The sequence below is a fragment of the Anticarsia gemmatalis genome, chromosome 20 (genome assembly GCF_050436995.1).
Source record: "Anticarsia gemmatalis isolate Benzon Research Colony breed Stoneville strain chromosome 20, ilAntGemm2 primary, whole genome shotgun sequence".
Lineage (NCBI taxonomy): Eukaryota > Metazoa > Arthropoda > Insecta > Lepidoptera > Erebidae > Anticarsia > Anticarsia gemmatalis.
This window is the reverse complement of record NC_134764.1, coordinates 10,148,305-10,162,752: the sequence shown is the minus strand read 5'-3', so window position 1 is coordinate 10,162,752 and position 14,448 is coordinate 10,148,305. Positions and strand designations below refer to the sequence as shown.

The window sequence follows — 14,448 nt, the reverse complement described above, 5'->3', positions numbered from 1 at the left end:
CAATAATTCCTGTAATAACTTACAAGCAGCGGAAAGCTACATACCTACTACATGTATAATTACTTACCTACATACTTACACAAACAATTTACACATATCCATGTGCAAATCACTCGGAGAGACGTTCTATAACCATGCTAACGAAGTAGGTACACAGTAAAACAAACATATTAAATTATATACATTTATTTTTGTCTTTATTTTACACATTAAGAAATATGTAGACGAGATTTAGTGACAATGTACCATTTGGTCATCAGCATCCCGATATTACCCTTTATACAAACCTACAATTGCGTGATAGCAATAGGTAAATTCACGTGTCATTTCATTATATTAATATCCACTTAACTTTACAAAACCGTGAAAATACTACATTATATACATAGTCAATTGATAGTTTGTTAAAACATAGTATTCTCACAGTAAAACATATTTTTGTTTTGACACTCTAACTGGAACATTAATAATAAGCCGTACAAATTAATTGAGAGTAAAGTAACATCTAGGTACAGAATATCTTTGAGTAATTTGATTTTGAAACATATTAAATGTATAAACAGATCGACACAATACAAAGGTTACTTTGGCATAAACGCGCTATACATCGTATTTATTTGAACGGGAACAACGCAATTTAGTATCTCTTAAGCATTTGGGAATGTAAATAGAAATGCAACATCTGTATTGTGTCTAATCTTGTTAGATTTTACAGACTAGCAATTCGATTATAATTTATGATCATAAGAGACATGTCTGTCTATGTATCAACAACTTTTTTTTTGTCCCGCCTAATGACGGCGCTTCGTAATTTTATTTGAAGAATGGTGGGAACGTAGAATACGATATTGCACGTGCATTCGATACAAATAGTATGCTAACATCAGATAAACATACAATAATTAGTATTATACTATAACTATGTTACATCCTCGGTTTGTCTGCGACAAGTCAGCGAAAAACAACAAGAAAAGTAAAAAGAACTATAACATCGAACAATTAAATAAAACACTAGGATATTTGTACAAAAAAAAATTAAAATTCCATTTAATTCGTATACAAGAATGTACCGTGATTGACTTGGTCATTGCGTTTGAAACATTAAAAAAAAAATAATCGCTCTATAGGCTTGTGACGTTCACGGTCATTATATTGTATCGTAAGTAAAAATACGTAAAGTACTTAAAGTGAATCTTATGCGCGTGCGCATGTAGATCATTCTCACTAGACTCGAGCTAATGACGTCACGGCATACGTCACGAGCGACGGTCATCCGCCCGATACTTTATATTGGCAAGATCATGTTGAATAGCAATAATAATCAAATTGACTTCGTTATATTAAAGCTTTACTTATAGTCAAGCACTTTGGCAGAGGTCCTAAATTATATTAATTACATATTATTATGTATCGCTGTGAGTATTATCGTGGCATATAAAAATAGTTTGATAACACTATGTCGTTATTGTCATGAATGAACTATGTTGATATGATTCGATAAACAATGAGGCGATATCGCCTACTTATTAATGAAATTATGACAAAGTTACACATGTAACACGACGCGTTACGAAGATGACTACAAAAATAAGTCAATTACCATTCCGTACATTTAGAAACGTTCGAATACGTAGTTCGAAGTAGTTCGGGTCATAATGAGTGTCGTAGCGAGGTCACATACCAGTACATCGCTACACGTCGATGGCAGTCACCTAGAGCACCATGAGACTGTGACGCGTGCAGCCGCGTGACGTATACCGCGCGCACAACAGCGCCACCTACCCGCGCCGCCCACCGACCCGACGCCGACCCTTCGAGCGTCGCTCGCTCTCGTCCGATCGTGCACTATGTGTGTATGCGAACGGAGGTTTTACACTTATAATACTCGAAAAATAAAATTACAATATTCACCATCGCGAATATCTCGAACACCTACACGCCTACGCGGGTAATAGACAAACAGACTACTTACGATTAGTCGACCGTCGAGCGCGTCGGGCGGCCCGGGCCGGCGCGGACACAAATAAATATTAGGCCTTACGCTAGGAAAGATCAAGAAACGACGCGACAGACGCGTACTTATCCCACGAGTCGCACGCTCACTTGGCGTCGTCGAACTTCTGCTCGCTGACGGACACGGCGTCGGCGGCCAGCGCCTCGCGCAGCGGCTCCACGCAGTTCTTGGGGATGAGCGTGCCCACGATCTTGAGCCCGTCGTCCGCCTTGATGCGCACCACCTGCATCTTGTTGAGGTGCGCGCGCGCCGCCAGCACGTGCTCCACGCGCGCCCACACGGCCAGCACCGAGCCCGCCAGCACGTGGTGCGTGCGCACGCGCAGCCCCACCTGCGCGCGAATATTGTGATATCATACACTAAAACCTATATACGCGAACAAAATTGCATCTACAACCTTACAAGTGATCATATTTATAATCAATTGTCATATAAAAGCTTAAGTGTTTACCTCACAATCGCTCGCATTCCTGCACACTGACCGCCAGTAGGCGTGCGAGCACACTCTCTGTGACGCGGTGTACTGCGCACGCCACCACGACTCCGCGTCTTTACTCTCCACCTTGCGGTATTTCTTCTCTATTTCTGCTAATGATTCCAGACGAATCTGGAGCCCTGTGTTTGGTCTGAAAATATGATAAAGTTGCATACAAATCAAATAACGTCTATGCAGTTCGTCGATTTTACTTCGCTAGTCTGAATAACGGTACAAATCATAGAGAGAAGGCGTTTGTGTTTCAACAAAATGAACCTTAATGTTACGATAGCAAAATCGTGTGTAAAAATAATATTTTAGTAACAAAAAGTCTTAAGGTTACGAAAGTAATTTCAGGACTAACTTCAAAATATACTTTAACACTAAGAAAATTTTCAATCGTTTTTATGCCACTATTTCGCTAGAAGTGCCGTCGTTAAAACACTTTACACAAGCGACGCGATAGAAGTTCGATTCAATATAAGGTAAAGAACGCACATACCTATATATTTGGAACATGAGATCCTTCTTGGTGAGCTTCTCCTTCTTGGTGCTGGAGTGCACGGCGGCGCACAGCACGGCCGTGTACTTGTTGTTGCGCGCCTGCTGCGACAGGTAGAACCCCTCCTTGGCGCCCGTGAGCTCCGACCACTTGTCCAGCGCCTCGGCCCAGTCCATGCCGCGCTGGGGGGGTACAGTGGTGGGTTAGTGCTGGTCGTGTGTGGCACCGGGTGCAGCAGCAGACACTCACCTCCGAGTGCACGGTGTGCAGCTCGACGGGCGCGCGGCCCGTGGCGTGGCGGCGCACGAAGCGCACGCAGCGCACGCGGCGCACGCGCTCGCCCGTGCTGCCCAGGTCCAGGATGCCCAGGTCGAAGCGCCCCGAGCGACGCGCTGGGGACAGTACATACTTCACTATAGTGTCGGTCAAAGACGACGCTTAATTGTCGCGAAACTGTATTGAGGTGATTATTCACGAGAGGCCCATACGGCCTTCGCGTATACTATACGCGCTCGATAGATGTCGCACCGAGCCAAATTCACACGAAACGCAATTTAATACGAAATTTCGTTTAGTATCACTAGAAGCGTGATACTTTCACATTAAGATTTTTCAATTAAAACAAAAAAATGCGTGCTTCAGTATTTTAAAAAATTCGTCACCCAAATATTTATATAGAGAATGAACGAGTAAAATGGAGTTATTTATTTTTTATCATAATAACTGATATTTTGGAAGGTGATGATTATAATGGCATTATGAGAATACCCTGTATAACTCATAAAGATCTATTATAAGTGCTAGATCAATACTCAGAAACTACAATTATTTCATTAAAGCTATGACTACTCATATAAAGTAGAGTACATACCTTGCTCCATGACCGCAGCAAGTGTGTCTGTAAAGTACTTGAACAGTCTGTTCTGCAGCTCCACGGGCATGCCCAGTATCCTGTTCAAGAACTTCGACATATTGTTGTAGTCCTGTAACATAACATTATAAATATTAGCCATAAATGATAGCGATATAAAAAAACAGTGATAGTCGAGTGGTATAAGTCGGTATCTTTCACGCAAGTTGAAGTTCGAACCCGCGGCAACACACCAATGACTTTTCGAAGTTATGTGTGTGTCGCAGTAAGATAGATAAAGCCGTAACATAGTTATATCCCTAGGGATATAATTATATACCGTAATATAGTTATAAAGAAGAAGTTTTGGGCAAACCGACATGGGTAGGTTAGGTTAGATATAGGTAGTTGGTTATTTTTTTTCAAACCACCCAGAAGGAGGAGTATTAGAAATAAATATCATTTGTTCCAAAAGTGAAGGAAAACGTCGTGATGCAATTTTGTATGCTTGAGAGTTCTTTAGAACAGTTCTTGAAGGTATGCGTCCCCAACCCGCAATCAGCCAGCGTAGTGAGAATGTCCTCTTCTTATTGTATAGTTAGTGGTCAACCTAGTGTCAAAGTCGTTCAAGACGCCCGAATGCTTTGACATGGCTTAACGACTGTTATTTTAATCGACAACACCCGGGCCCGACATTTTACGTGCAGTCCGAAGCACGGAGACGCCCAGTTCAAATACGACTATGAGGTCTTTACCCACAGATCGTTTACCGACCGGTGAGCGCAACTCACGTATCGAGCAGGGGTAAAGGTGGTAGGCGTACCTTGTCGAGCGAGAGCACGCCGGGCGAGGACTCGCTGTTGACGATGAGCCCCACGCCCACGAGCGCGCCCGCCACGTCCGTGAAGAAGTCGCCCGAGTAGTCGGCGGGCGGCGGGACCAGCGGGCTCTCGTACTTCATGATTGCGCGCATCACCGCCTCCAGCGCCGACCGGCCTGAGGAACGGCGGAGTCACATTATTCACTTGACAGACAAATTAATGAATATATCCGACATAAGGTGAACTATTAATGTTGACTCTGTAGCGGCTCGCTACATACAGCGACATCTACTGGGACCAGCGCGCAACCGACCACCACGCGCAGTGTGACTGACGTCACAAGTCCTAGATCGCGCTATCGAAGTTTGCTATGCAACTGACTATATATACAAGTTCCCGACTACAACAGTTGGGCAGCCTAGGCCCACCGGGCATGATCACCTCGCCTGGTCGGAGGATCCTCCCTTTGTGTTGGGGGAACATGATCACCTCGTTCCTCCACAACTCCATGGTAAATGGATGTATCAGTCATAAGACGAACGAAGGTTAGCTCTATAGTTACAAACGTGTGCGTATACGTGTCGGTTTCCATCGGATCAAAACCTTACACGTGTATACGCACTTAACTAACCAAACTTATTTGCATGGACAATCGAATCACGCCTCGAGTCACGCACATTAATCATTGGGTCACTCTCATAATTGTACTGTAAGTAGTATCACATAACAAAACTCAAGAATATTAAACAAATACAAACATTTATTTATACAACAGCATCTCTTTAAAATCTATAACAGACCTGTCTTTCGCAACTTAAGGATTTTGCTCTGATGATGAAAATTTCTACAACTTCAGCATAGCGAAGTATACTCACCATACTTATTATCAATATTAAACTGGCTAAGGTCCCTGGTCTCGGTGGCCCTGCGGTCGCCGTGGGTCAGCGCGCCCAGCGACTCGAGCCGCTTGGCCACGGTGGAGGCGAAGCGCCGCTCGCCCGCCAGGTCCGAGATCAGGAATATGTACTCCGGCGCATTCACTTGATTCGACCGGTGAGTACGACCTGACAGCATACAAGACATAAATGAGAATCATTACTGAGATTATCGCCTATCTCGTCATAAATCTCTATACTTCCGAACTTGGCCGAATTGGCAGTTAAAAATTGAATTAAATAGAAAATATAATCAGCAAAGGCGTAATGGATAAAGGTCTCGAATCAAGACCACATTTGGCACTTTGTTGATAATGGGCAATTGGTTTGTCCAAATGGAAGAAAGCCCTATATTTCGGTGATCATATAGTGCCGGAATATAATAAATGTACATTATTTTTGAAAAACAACAAATGTAAATGTAACCAAGAAGGTAAACAAAGTTACACAAATTACTCCAGTACTTGTTTTTCTCACATTGTTATTCTATAATTTATTATACGACATTCATTTCTTCCATTTTAAATCCTGCAACTTGTCTTTAAACTCTGGCATTTTGCACAAGACTCACCGAACTGTTGTATAGCTCTGTCGGCGGACCAGGGCAGCTCTAGCGTAATGTGAACCCGCCGCCTCTGGTTCCGCGCTCTGCGAACATTACACATTTACACTACAACTGTAACAACGAACCAACATTCAAATACATAAGTTTATACATATTTGACATAAGTAGTCAAATCAAATTTTAATGAAACTTCTTTCGCGACCAAAACGATTAAACCGATTTAGACACAATTTTGCATGAAGACACATTATATTAAGTCTGGGGAAAAGTCTTTTCGCAATACAGTATGTATGAACTTGTAATAAAATCTTTTTTCTACACAAAAAAAAACTCGATATTTGGGTACCTCACGAGCTCACTGAAAGAAACCTAATGAACAGTGTCATGTCAACAACTCATTTGTGATTCTTGAAGCCAAAGAAATTTTATTACAAGTTCATACATACTATAATGCGAAAATAATTTTCCCCGACCTTAATATAATGGCGAAGGCTATAAGTAGACAAGATTTAAACCCTCAGACATCGTGTCAAGTTCAACTTAGCTGAGCAAAAAGAAGTGCTAAAGTGTCTCTATCAAATGATAAGTGAATGTTACCTCCTATCGCTCTGCAGTGAGATACCACTGGAGGCCGCCTCAGAGATGATGGCGACGTCCTTCTCCCCGTCCATGAAGCGCTGCTTCTCCGTCAGGTTGAGGGTCTCGAGCGGCACGTCCGCCTCTGACCGGCTCTCGTATAGGATCTGACCGTCCTCAGTCTGTACCACGCGACCTTTGCGACCTGTCATCTGGAGGAAATAGGGGTTTTTGGTTAACTTTTTGAAAATTATTGATGGGGAGATGAGCTTGCCTGGTTTGAAGATACCCAGAATGGAAACAGCCCGCCGGAGAAAGCCTATATTGGAAAGCTACGAGGGAGGCCTTTTCCCTGCTGTGGGACGATACTGGTTTATAAATAAATAAAAATAAAGATGATTTGTTAAATTTATTACTATGTTGGCATTTAAAACTGAAAAATCTATCAGGTTACTTCATGTTTGCCACACAGGTTAACGTTCGCCTTCAAAAAGTTTAAATCCCAAACATATTTTTGTTCGTATTGAGAAGAACAAGCAAGTGATGTTTTAAGAGAGAGCTTGAAACGGGCGTGGTGTTTCATGTGAGTAGACAAGCCGGTCACCTCGGCCACGTTCTCGGTGCCGCCCAGCTCGTCCACGAGCTGGTCCAGCGTGTTGGGCGGCAGGCGGCGGCCCAGGCGCTCGATGGCGGCCAGCAGCTCCTCCTTCATGCTGCAGGCGCGCTCGATGGCCGAGCGCGGCGGCGCCTGGTTGCGGGCCGGGCCTGCGCACAGGGAAACGACACGTATACAATATCACTTATCTTCCTATATAAAAAAAAATAATCGACAAATATGTTGTTAAACGCTAAACTCGAGAACTGCTAAAACCGGTTTCACATTTTTTTACTTATGACATTCCTTGAAGTACGAGGATTATTAGGGCGGAGTTATTAGGGAGAGATTTAAAAAAAAATTCAAAAAAAACATAATTAAATTAAAGAATCAACCGTTACGTGGTACGAAGTTCGCCGGTAAACTGTGGGTCCCGGCTGTCATTTTCGAAGATCTTCGACAGTCGCTACCAGTAGTCGGAAGCTTAAAATTTTGACCAATTTCACTGAAGGATATCATGTTACCCAGGTAACTGGGTTATAGGAGTCCGATAGACAACTAATGTAAAACACTAAAATTCAGCTGCATCCGGTGAAACTGGAAACCAACTCCAACATAGTTGGAAAAAAGCCTAGGCTGATAATGGCTATTTTTCCATAAACCGTACCTAGATACAGTCCGTTAGTGCCGACGGGAGTGCCGGTGAGGCTCTGTCCGGCGGGCGTGGTGACGGTGACGGTGGCGGCGCTGGCCGCACTGTTCTTACGCTCGAACATCGTCTCGATCTTGTCCTGTGTCGTCGACGCCTTCTTCTTCGGTGACGCCGCCTTCTTCTTCTTCACCGGCTTCTTTTTACGACCTAGCCATGGTTCTGGAAAATAAAGTGAATTTTGAGGTTAATATCTTGACTCTTTTTGTCCAATCCCAATGTTCCACTGCTGGGCAAGAATCTCCTCCCGTAAAGAGGGAGGGGGTTAGGCCGTGAGGCTATCACGCTCTGCCAAGTGCAGGCCGGGGTGCTTGCATTCCTTCAAGAATTGTATTAACTAAGGTACTCTCTAGCATGCAAGGTTCCATTACAATGTTTTCCTTCACTGTTGTAACAAGCTATGTCAAAGACATTTTGAACAAATTTGACACTATAAGCACACGATTTTTGTATGCACTTACTATTTTTTATTGGGACTGGAAGAGAATGTCTAGTCCGCCTTATACATTCTATATGTACAAAGTTTAAAATAAATAAAGTAGCGATGAAACAATACCGTCGTCGCTGTCACTGCCGCCGCGGAAGGGGTTGAAGTCGGACAGGTCGGAGTCGGAGGCGGGCGGGCGCTGCTCGTCGTCCGACTCCGCCTCCAGCTCGTCGTCCGAGCCGCGCACGAACTCGTCCGACGACGAGCCGCCGCGCATGCGCTTCGCCGCCTGGTTCGCTTGCTGCCGGGACGTTACTGAACATAAAAAAGAAGAAAAATATTACTTATAAGTTACACAGAGGTGTACCCAAATATATAGATTTTGAATACTTATATAACTAATTGTTGTCCCCGAAGGTTTAAGCAAGGTGTTTGAAGTACACTACATTACGGGCGAGTCTATGTTTTTAGTACCACAATAAATAAATACTTTGTTGTCGTGTACTTAGCCCGACCCTTTGCGGTAATTGAACCGGAAATAGCATGATTAGCAGTCGGATATACTACCGACAGCGCCACAAGGGCATATAATCTATACTAATCTATACTAATATTATAAAGCTGAAGAGTTTGTTTGTTTTTTTGTTTGTTGGTTTGTTTGAACGCGCTAATCTCAGGATCTATTGGTCCGATTTGAAAAATTCTTTCAATGTTAGATAGTCCATTTATCGAGGAAGGCTATAGGCTATATAACATCACGCTAGGGCCATTAGGAGCGGAGTAGCAACGAGAAATGTTACAAAAACGGGGAAAAATTTCACCCATTCTCTCTTAGGTGACGCAAGCGAAGTAGCGCGGGTCAGCTAGTCAACAACAAGTACGTACATTTCCTCTTGGAGGTGTTGGCGTCGTCGTCCAGCCCGTTGCTCTTGCCGCCGTTGTGCTGCTTGTGCGGCGCGGGCGCGGGCTTGGCGCGCGCCGGCTCCAGCCCCAGCAGCCGGTTGATGCGGTTGCGGTCCGGCGCCGGGAAGTGCTTCTCCACTAGCGTTTGGAACACGCCCCTGTATATAATTATGAGTTGTTAATAAGGTGTACTTGTAATAAGGAAAGGATTATTTTGTAGTAATAGAACAAAATAAAAACATTTTTATTGACCAAATTATAGTACTTACACACTGCGTGTAAGTTCTACAATTTACGGTAGGAATTATTTTAGACAGCTTCCCAAAGGTAAAGTTTCGATATCAAATATATGCATTTTACATGTATTTATGATTAACGCGTGATTAAATCACAAACCCTCATCTAGCTAGAGATGTGTGTTCTTTCTCTGTGAAACAATGTCCTAGCCTATTAAGTGTTGTGTATTGAGTACTAACTTGGCGGTGGAGACGAAGTCGGACAGCTCCCCGTCGTCGCGCTCCAGCTGGTCCAGGGTCCTGGCCTCGCCGGTGCTCTGCAGGCCGATGACCACGCACTTGCCGCACTTGACCGCCTCGCGCGCCGTCACCACGGCGTGGTTCACCTGCACGGGGAGACACACTGTATAACAAATCGGCCTTGGTGGCGCAGTTCTCTATAGCTAGCCTAGTGGTCGATAGTCGATAGCAGTAGAGAACCGCGCAACTGAAATTACACAACGTTTATTAGTCAATTTGTGTACAGGATAGTTTTGAAAACTTGCACGAAACGAATACAGGTCGGTTCGGTATCAGACAGTTTATCATCTATATCAATCAGCTTAGCCTTTCTTCCAGTTATGTTGAAGTCGGACACTTCCAACCTCACCGGACCCAGCTCAATACCAGTATTTTATATGGAGCTACTGCTTACCACGGACGGAAACCACCACTGACCTCCACAACCCGATTATCTATAGTACAATCCCTCGGTATGACTAGTTCTCAGACTTTCAAACTTCTGACTACTGGTAACGTCTGTCAAAAATCTTTGAAAATCACAACCAGGACCCACAATTTAACGTGTTTGCCCTTCAAAACATAGAGGAACTCGATACGTAGAATTTGGTCACCCATCCACAGTACTACCTCGGCAAACATAGCTTAACCTCAGAGATAGATCCGTGCGGAAGTTGTTGCTGAGCTTCGAGCTCTTCAAAATTATACAAATATATAAAGCATATAACGCTTATAAATATACCTTAGCGGCGATACACAGGTACTTGAAGAACCGTTGATGCGCAGACCAGAACTGTCCCCACATGGTGGTCTTCATTCGAGACTCCGCGTTGATCAGCTCCGCGGCCTCCGTGAAACGCTGCATGGCTTCTACCCACTAAGATGACATAAAATATAGCAGATTAATAAATTAGAAATGAGTTCATTATTAGGGCCATATATTCCTGTTGGTGGAGGAGGAGGGATAATGAGATAAAATAAAACAGTCATGAATGTTTATTTCTGCATCTAAGTAGATACGGAGAATATTGAAAAGCCTTTCTTTTTAATTCTTAAAAGATCATATAAAAATAAATCTTTTGCATAACTGTACAATTGGTGTTGTATCAGCAGTTTATTCTTAGCGGATGTACATTTTTTACAACTTAAAGCTATTCCTAATTAAGTATTTATATTTGGTAATAAAAGCAATATAAAGTACTGACCACACTGACGGCCTTGTCGTAGGTCTCCCTGAAGGAGTCGGAGAGCGGCACCTCCTCGATCTTGAAGGACACGCCGTGGAACGACAGCTGGCGCGCGATGTACATGCCGCGGAGCTTCATGTCCATCGCCACGATCTCCATGGCGCCCACGCCCCTGGACAAACACACACGTATTTATACCACTCATATTAAAAACTACACGTGGCGACAGTGCGGCAACGTGACATTTTAATATTGTTTGGATACTGCTTGGATACGTAGCCGGCGATGCCGCCATGGTGGCCTAGTGAGGCAGGGCTCTAAGATAGAAAATAGAATATTACAAACCTCTTCTCCACAGCGTTAATAAAGTCCATGAAAGTGGGGAAAGGTGTTCCGTCGCCCCATATACCGAGTCTGACCATATAGGCCATGTTCCTGGGCTCGCTGGCGCCCGTGGCCGACGCGTACACCACCCGCGCCTTGGGGAGCTTGTTCTGTAGCTCGAGCGCGGTCAGACCCGTCTTAGTGGCCTTGCCGGAACCCACGGGACACAGGTTCTTGGCTTTGTGACACTCGTCGAATACGATCTAGAGTCTGTTCAGGATATTATTACATGTTTGTGTAGAATATTTATTTGTTAATATGTATGTTTTTAGAAGTATGTTTATCAGTTATGTAGTTACAATACATGCTCTGGTTAGTTTCTTAATGTGTCTACATTAAGAAACTTAGGTTACTAGATCTTCTGATGTTAGATATAAGATCTTATTTCTATTATATCTTATAGTAATTTTCCTTACAAAATGTTGTAGCATTACGACGTTATAATATCGTTAGTGTCAGCCTTCATGGTTATAATTTGAGAAAGTAAGGTAAAATCCCTACTAATATTATAAATGCAAAAGAATTGTCTGTCTGTCAGTAACATTTATACGTCTGAAACAATGAACCGATTTTACAGAGATGGAGCTGTCCTTGAAAAAAAAAAGCTACTTTTTATCGCGAAGAAAGGGTTAGAAGGGATGAATGTTCGTATGGAAATTCTGTCCAAAATGAGTTAACCACGCGAGGGTAGTGTACAACACAAAGGATACGACGCCGTCGAAGTCGTCCCCGCACCACTGCAGCAGCTGCTTGAGGCGCGTGCGGTACTTGGTGGCGGAGGCCTGCGTCTCGCCGATGAGCGCCGAGTACGTGCTGAAGATCACCCCCTTCTTCACGTTGCCGTTCACCGCCGACGAGATCTTCGCGTACTTGAACTGCGCAACCAACGAATGCATGTTTTAAGGTTTTTCCTTTTTTCTAAAGGGTAGGCGAAGACCAAAGATAATAAGATAATAATAACCATATTACAATATATTAAATAAATAAAGAATTGTTTTCATATTTTGTGGAGCAGTGAAAAAGTGGAACACCCAGATATTCTAACTCGAGTCGTAATTCAAAAAAATGTAGATCATCTACTTGTAAAAATTATCTCACTAACAATATATTTTATTATAACGTCTATTTACCTTATTGAGCGGGTGTACGTCAATCTTGGAAGCGCCGATATCCCTGAGGTCTCGTTCAGCGTCGTACTTGAGATCATTGGACACGGACACCCAGATGGCTCGCTTGCGGCCCTTCAGGTAGTTCTCGAAGATGATGCCGGCGATCGTCCGACCTTTACCCACGCCCGCACCGTCACCTGCACAGTACAAATAATCATGTATTTTACATTATTGAGGCGCTCGTGGCTAGTTGCGCTCATTGGTCGGTAAACGATCAGTTCGTAAAGCAACCTTGGCGCGGAAGTTTCATAGATGGGGGGCCGCATAGTGGTGTTTAAACAGAGCGTCTCCCGTCAGTCCCGAATGTTGTCAACAAGATATCAGTCGTTAAGCCATGTCGAAGGCCTTCGGGCGATTTTAACAAAACGCGCGGGCACCCTTCTCTGGAAGTACCGGTGCCCGCCTCCTTGCTACGGAGGCCCGTGCGGTCCTAGGCCATGAACTAGTACCGTAGTAATACAATCCCCGCGACGGTTGCATGGAAACCGTCCGCGTGCACGTACGGGTGCACGTCACGTTCACGACACGGGTGCACGTCACGGGCGTTCACTTGATGCAGTTCCGTGGCTACGTGGATTTGAATAAATGTCTGACCAATAAGGAAGCCGGCCCTGGTGTTGTCGGGCAGCAGGTGCTCGTGGCTACATGCAGTAAGTGAACAATGCGCACCAATAAGGAAGCCGGCCCTGGTGTTGTCGGGCAGCAGGTGCTCGTGGCTACATGCAGTAAGTGAACAATGCGCACCAATAAGGAAGCCGGCCCTGGTGTTGTCGGGCAGCAGGTGCTCGTGGCTACATGCAGTAAGTGAACAATGCGCACCAATAAGGAAGCCGGCCCTGGTGTTGTCGGGCAGCAGGTGCTCGTGGCTACATGCAGTAAGTGAACAATGCGCACCAATAAGGAAGCCGGCCCTGGTGTTGTCGGGCAGCAGGTGCTCGTGGCTACATGCAGTAAGTGAACAATGCGCACCAATAAGGAAGCCGGCCCTGGTGTTGTCGGGCAGCAGGTGCTCGTGGCTACATGCAGTAAGTGAACAATGCGCACCAATAAGGAAGCCGGCCCTGGTGTTGTCGGGCAGCAGGTGCTCGTGGCTACATGCAGTAAGTGAACAATGCGCACCAATAAGGAAGCCGGCCCTGGTGTTGTCGGGCAGCAGGTGCTCGTGGCTACATGCAGTAAGTGAACAATGCGCACCAATAAGGAAGCCGGCCCTGGTGTTGTCGGGCAGCAGGTGCTCGTGGCTACATGCAGTAAGTGAACAATGCGCACCAATAAGGAAGCCGGCCCTGGTGTTGTCGGGCAGCAGGTGCTCGTGGCTACATGCAGTAAGTGAACAATGCGCACCAATAAGGAAGCCGGCCCTGGTGTTGTCGGGCAGCAGGTGCTCGTGGCTACATGCAGTAAGTGAACAATGCGCACCAATAAGGAAGCCGGCCCTGGTGTTGTCGGGCAGCAGGTGCTCGTGGCTACATGCAGTAAGTGAACAATGCGCACCAATAAGGAAGCCGGCCCTGGTGTTGTCGGGCAGCAGGTGCTCGTGGCTACATGCAGTAAGTGAACAATGCGCACCAATAAGGAAGCCGGCCCTGGTGTTGTCGGGCAGCAGGTGCTCGTGGCTACATGCAGTAAGTGAACAATGCGCACCAATAAGGAAGCCGGCCCTGGTGTTGTCGGGCAGCAGGTGCTCGTGGCTACATGCAGTAAGTGAACAATGCGCACCAATAAGGAAGCCGGCCCTGGTGTTGTCGGGCAGCAGGTGCTCGTGGCTACATGCAGTAAGTGAACAATGCGCACCAATAAGGAAGCCGGCCCTGGTGTTGT

General features: G+C 45.1%; 1 protein-coding gene across 3 annotated transcripts in view; it reads right to left on the bottom strand.

Annotated features, from left to right (window-relative positions):
- Positions 1–170: 170 nt before the first annotated feature.
- Positions 171–14,448, bottom strand: part of sno (Protein strawberry notch) — a 28,251-nt gene continuing 13,973 nt past the window's right edge. For 2 of the 3 annotated variants that reach the window (XM_076127323.1, XM_076127325.1), the window contains 19 exons: positions 12,589–12,764; positions 12,169–12,333; positions 11,420–11,661; positions 11,093–11,246; positions 10,630–10,764; positions 9,849–9,994; positions 9,355–9,530; positions 8,599–8,784; positions 8,001–8,204; positions 7,343–7,503; positions 6,760–6,950; positions 6,169–6,245; positions 5,538–5,726; positions 4,665–4,837; positions 3,863–3,974; positions 3,241–3,383; positions 2,992–3,173; positions 2,466–2,640; positions 171–2,345 (listed from right to left, as the gene is read on the bottom strand). In XM_076127323.1, coding sequence (XP_075983438.1) covers positions 2,100–2,345; positions 2,466–2,640; positions 2,992–3,173; positions 3,241–3,383; positions 3,863–3,974; positions 4,665–4,837; positions 5,538–5,726; positions 6,169–6,245; positions 6,760–6,950; positions 7,343–7,503; positions 8,001–8,204; positions 8,599–8,784; positions 9,355–9,530; positions 9,849–9,994; positions 10,630–10,764; positions 11,093–11,246; positions 11,420–11,661; positions 12,169–12,333; positions 12,589–12,764 — 3,233 coding nt within the window. In that variant the 3' untranslated portion in view covers positions 171–2,099. Of the gene's footprint in view, positions 2,346–2,465; positions 2,641–2,991; positions 3,174–3,240; positions 3,384–3,862; positions 3,975–4,664; positions 4,838–5,537; positions 5,727–6,168; positions 6,246–6,759; positions 6,951–7,342; positions 7,504–8,000; positions 8,205–8,598; positions 8,785–9,354; positions 9,531–9,848; positions 9,995–10,629; positions 10,765–11,092; positions 11,247–11,419; positions 11,662–12,168; positions 12,334–12,588; positions 12,765–13,221; positions 13,338–14,448 lie in introns of those variants that run through there. The other variant, XM_076127326.1, reaches the window with a different exon arrangement.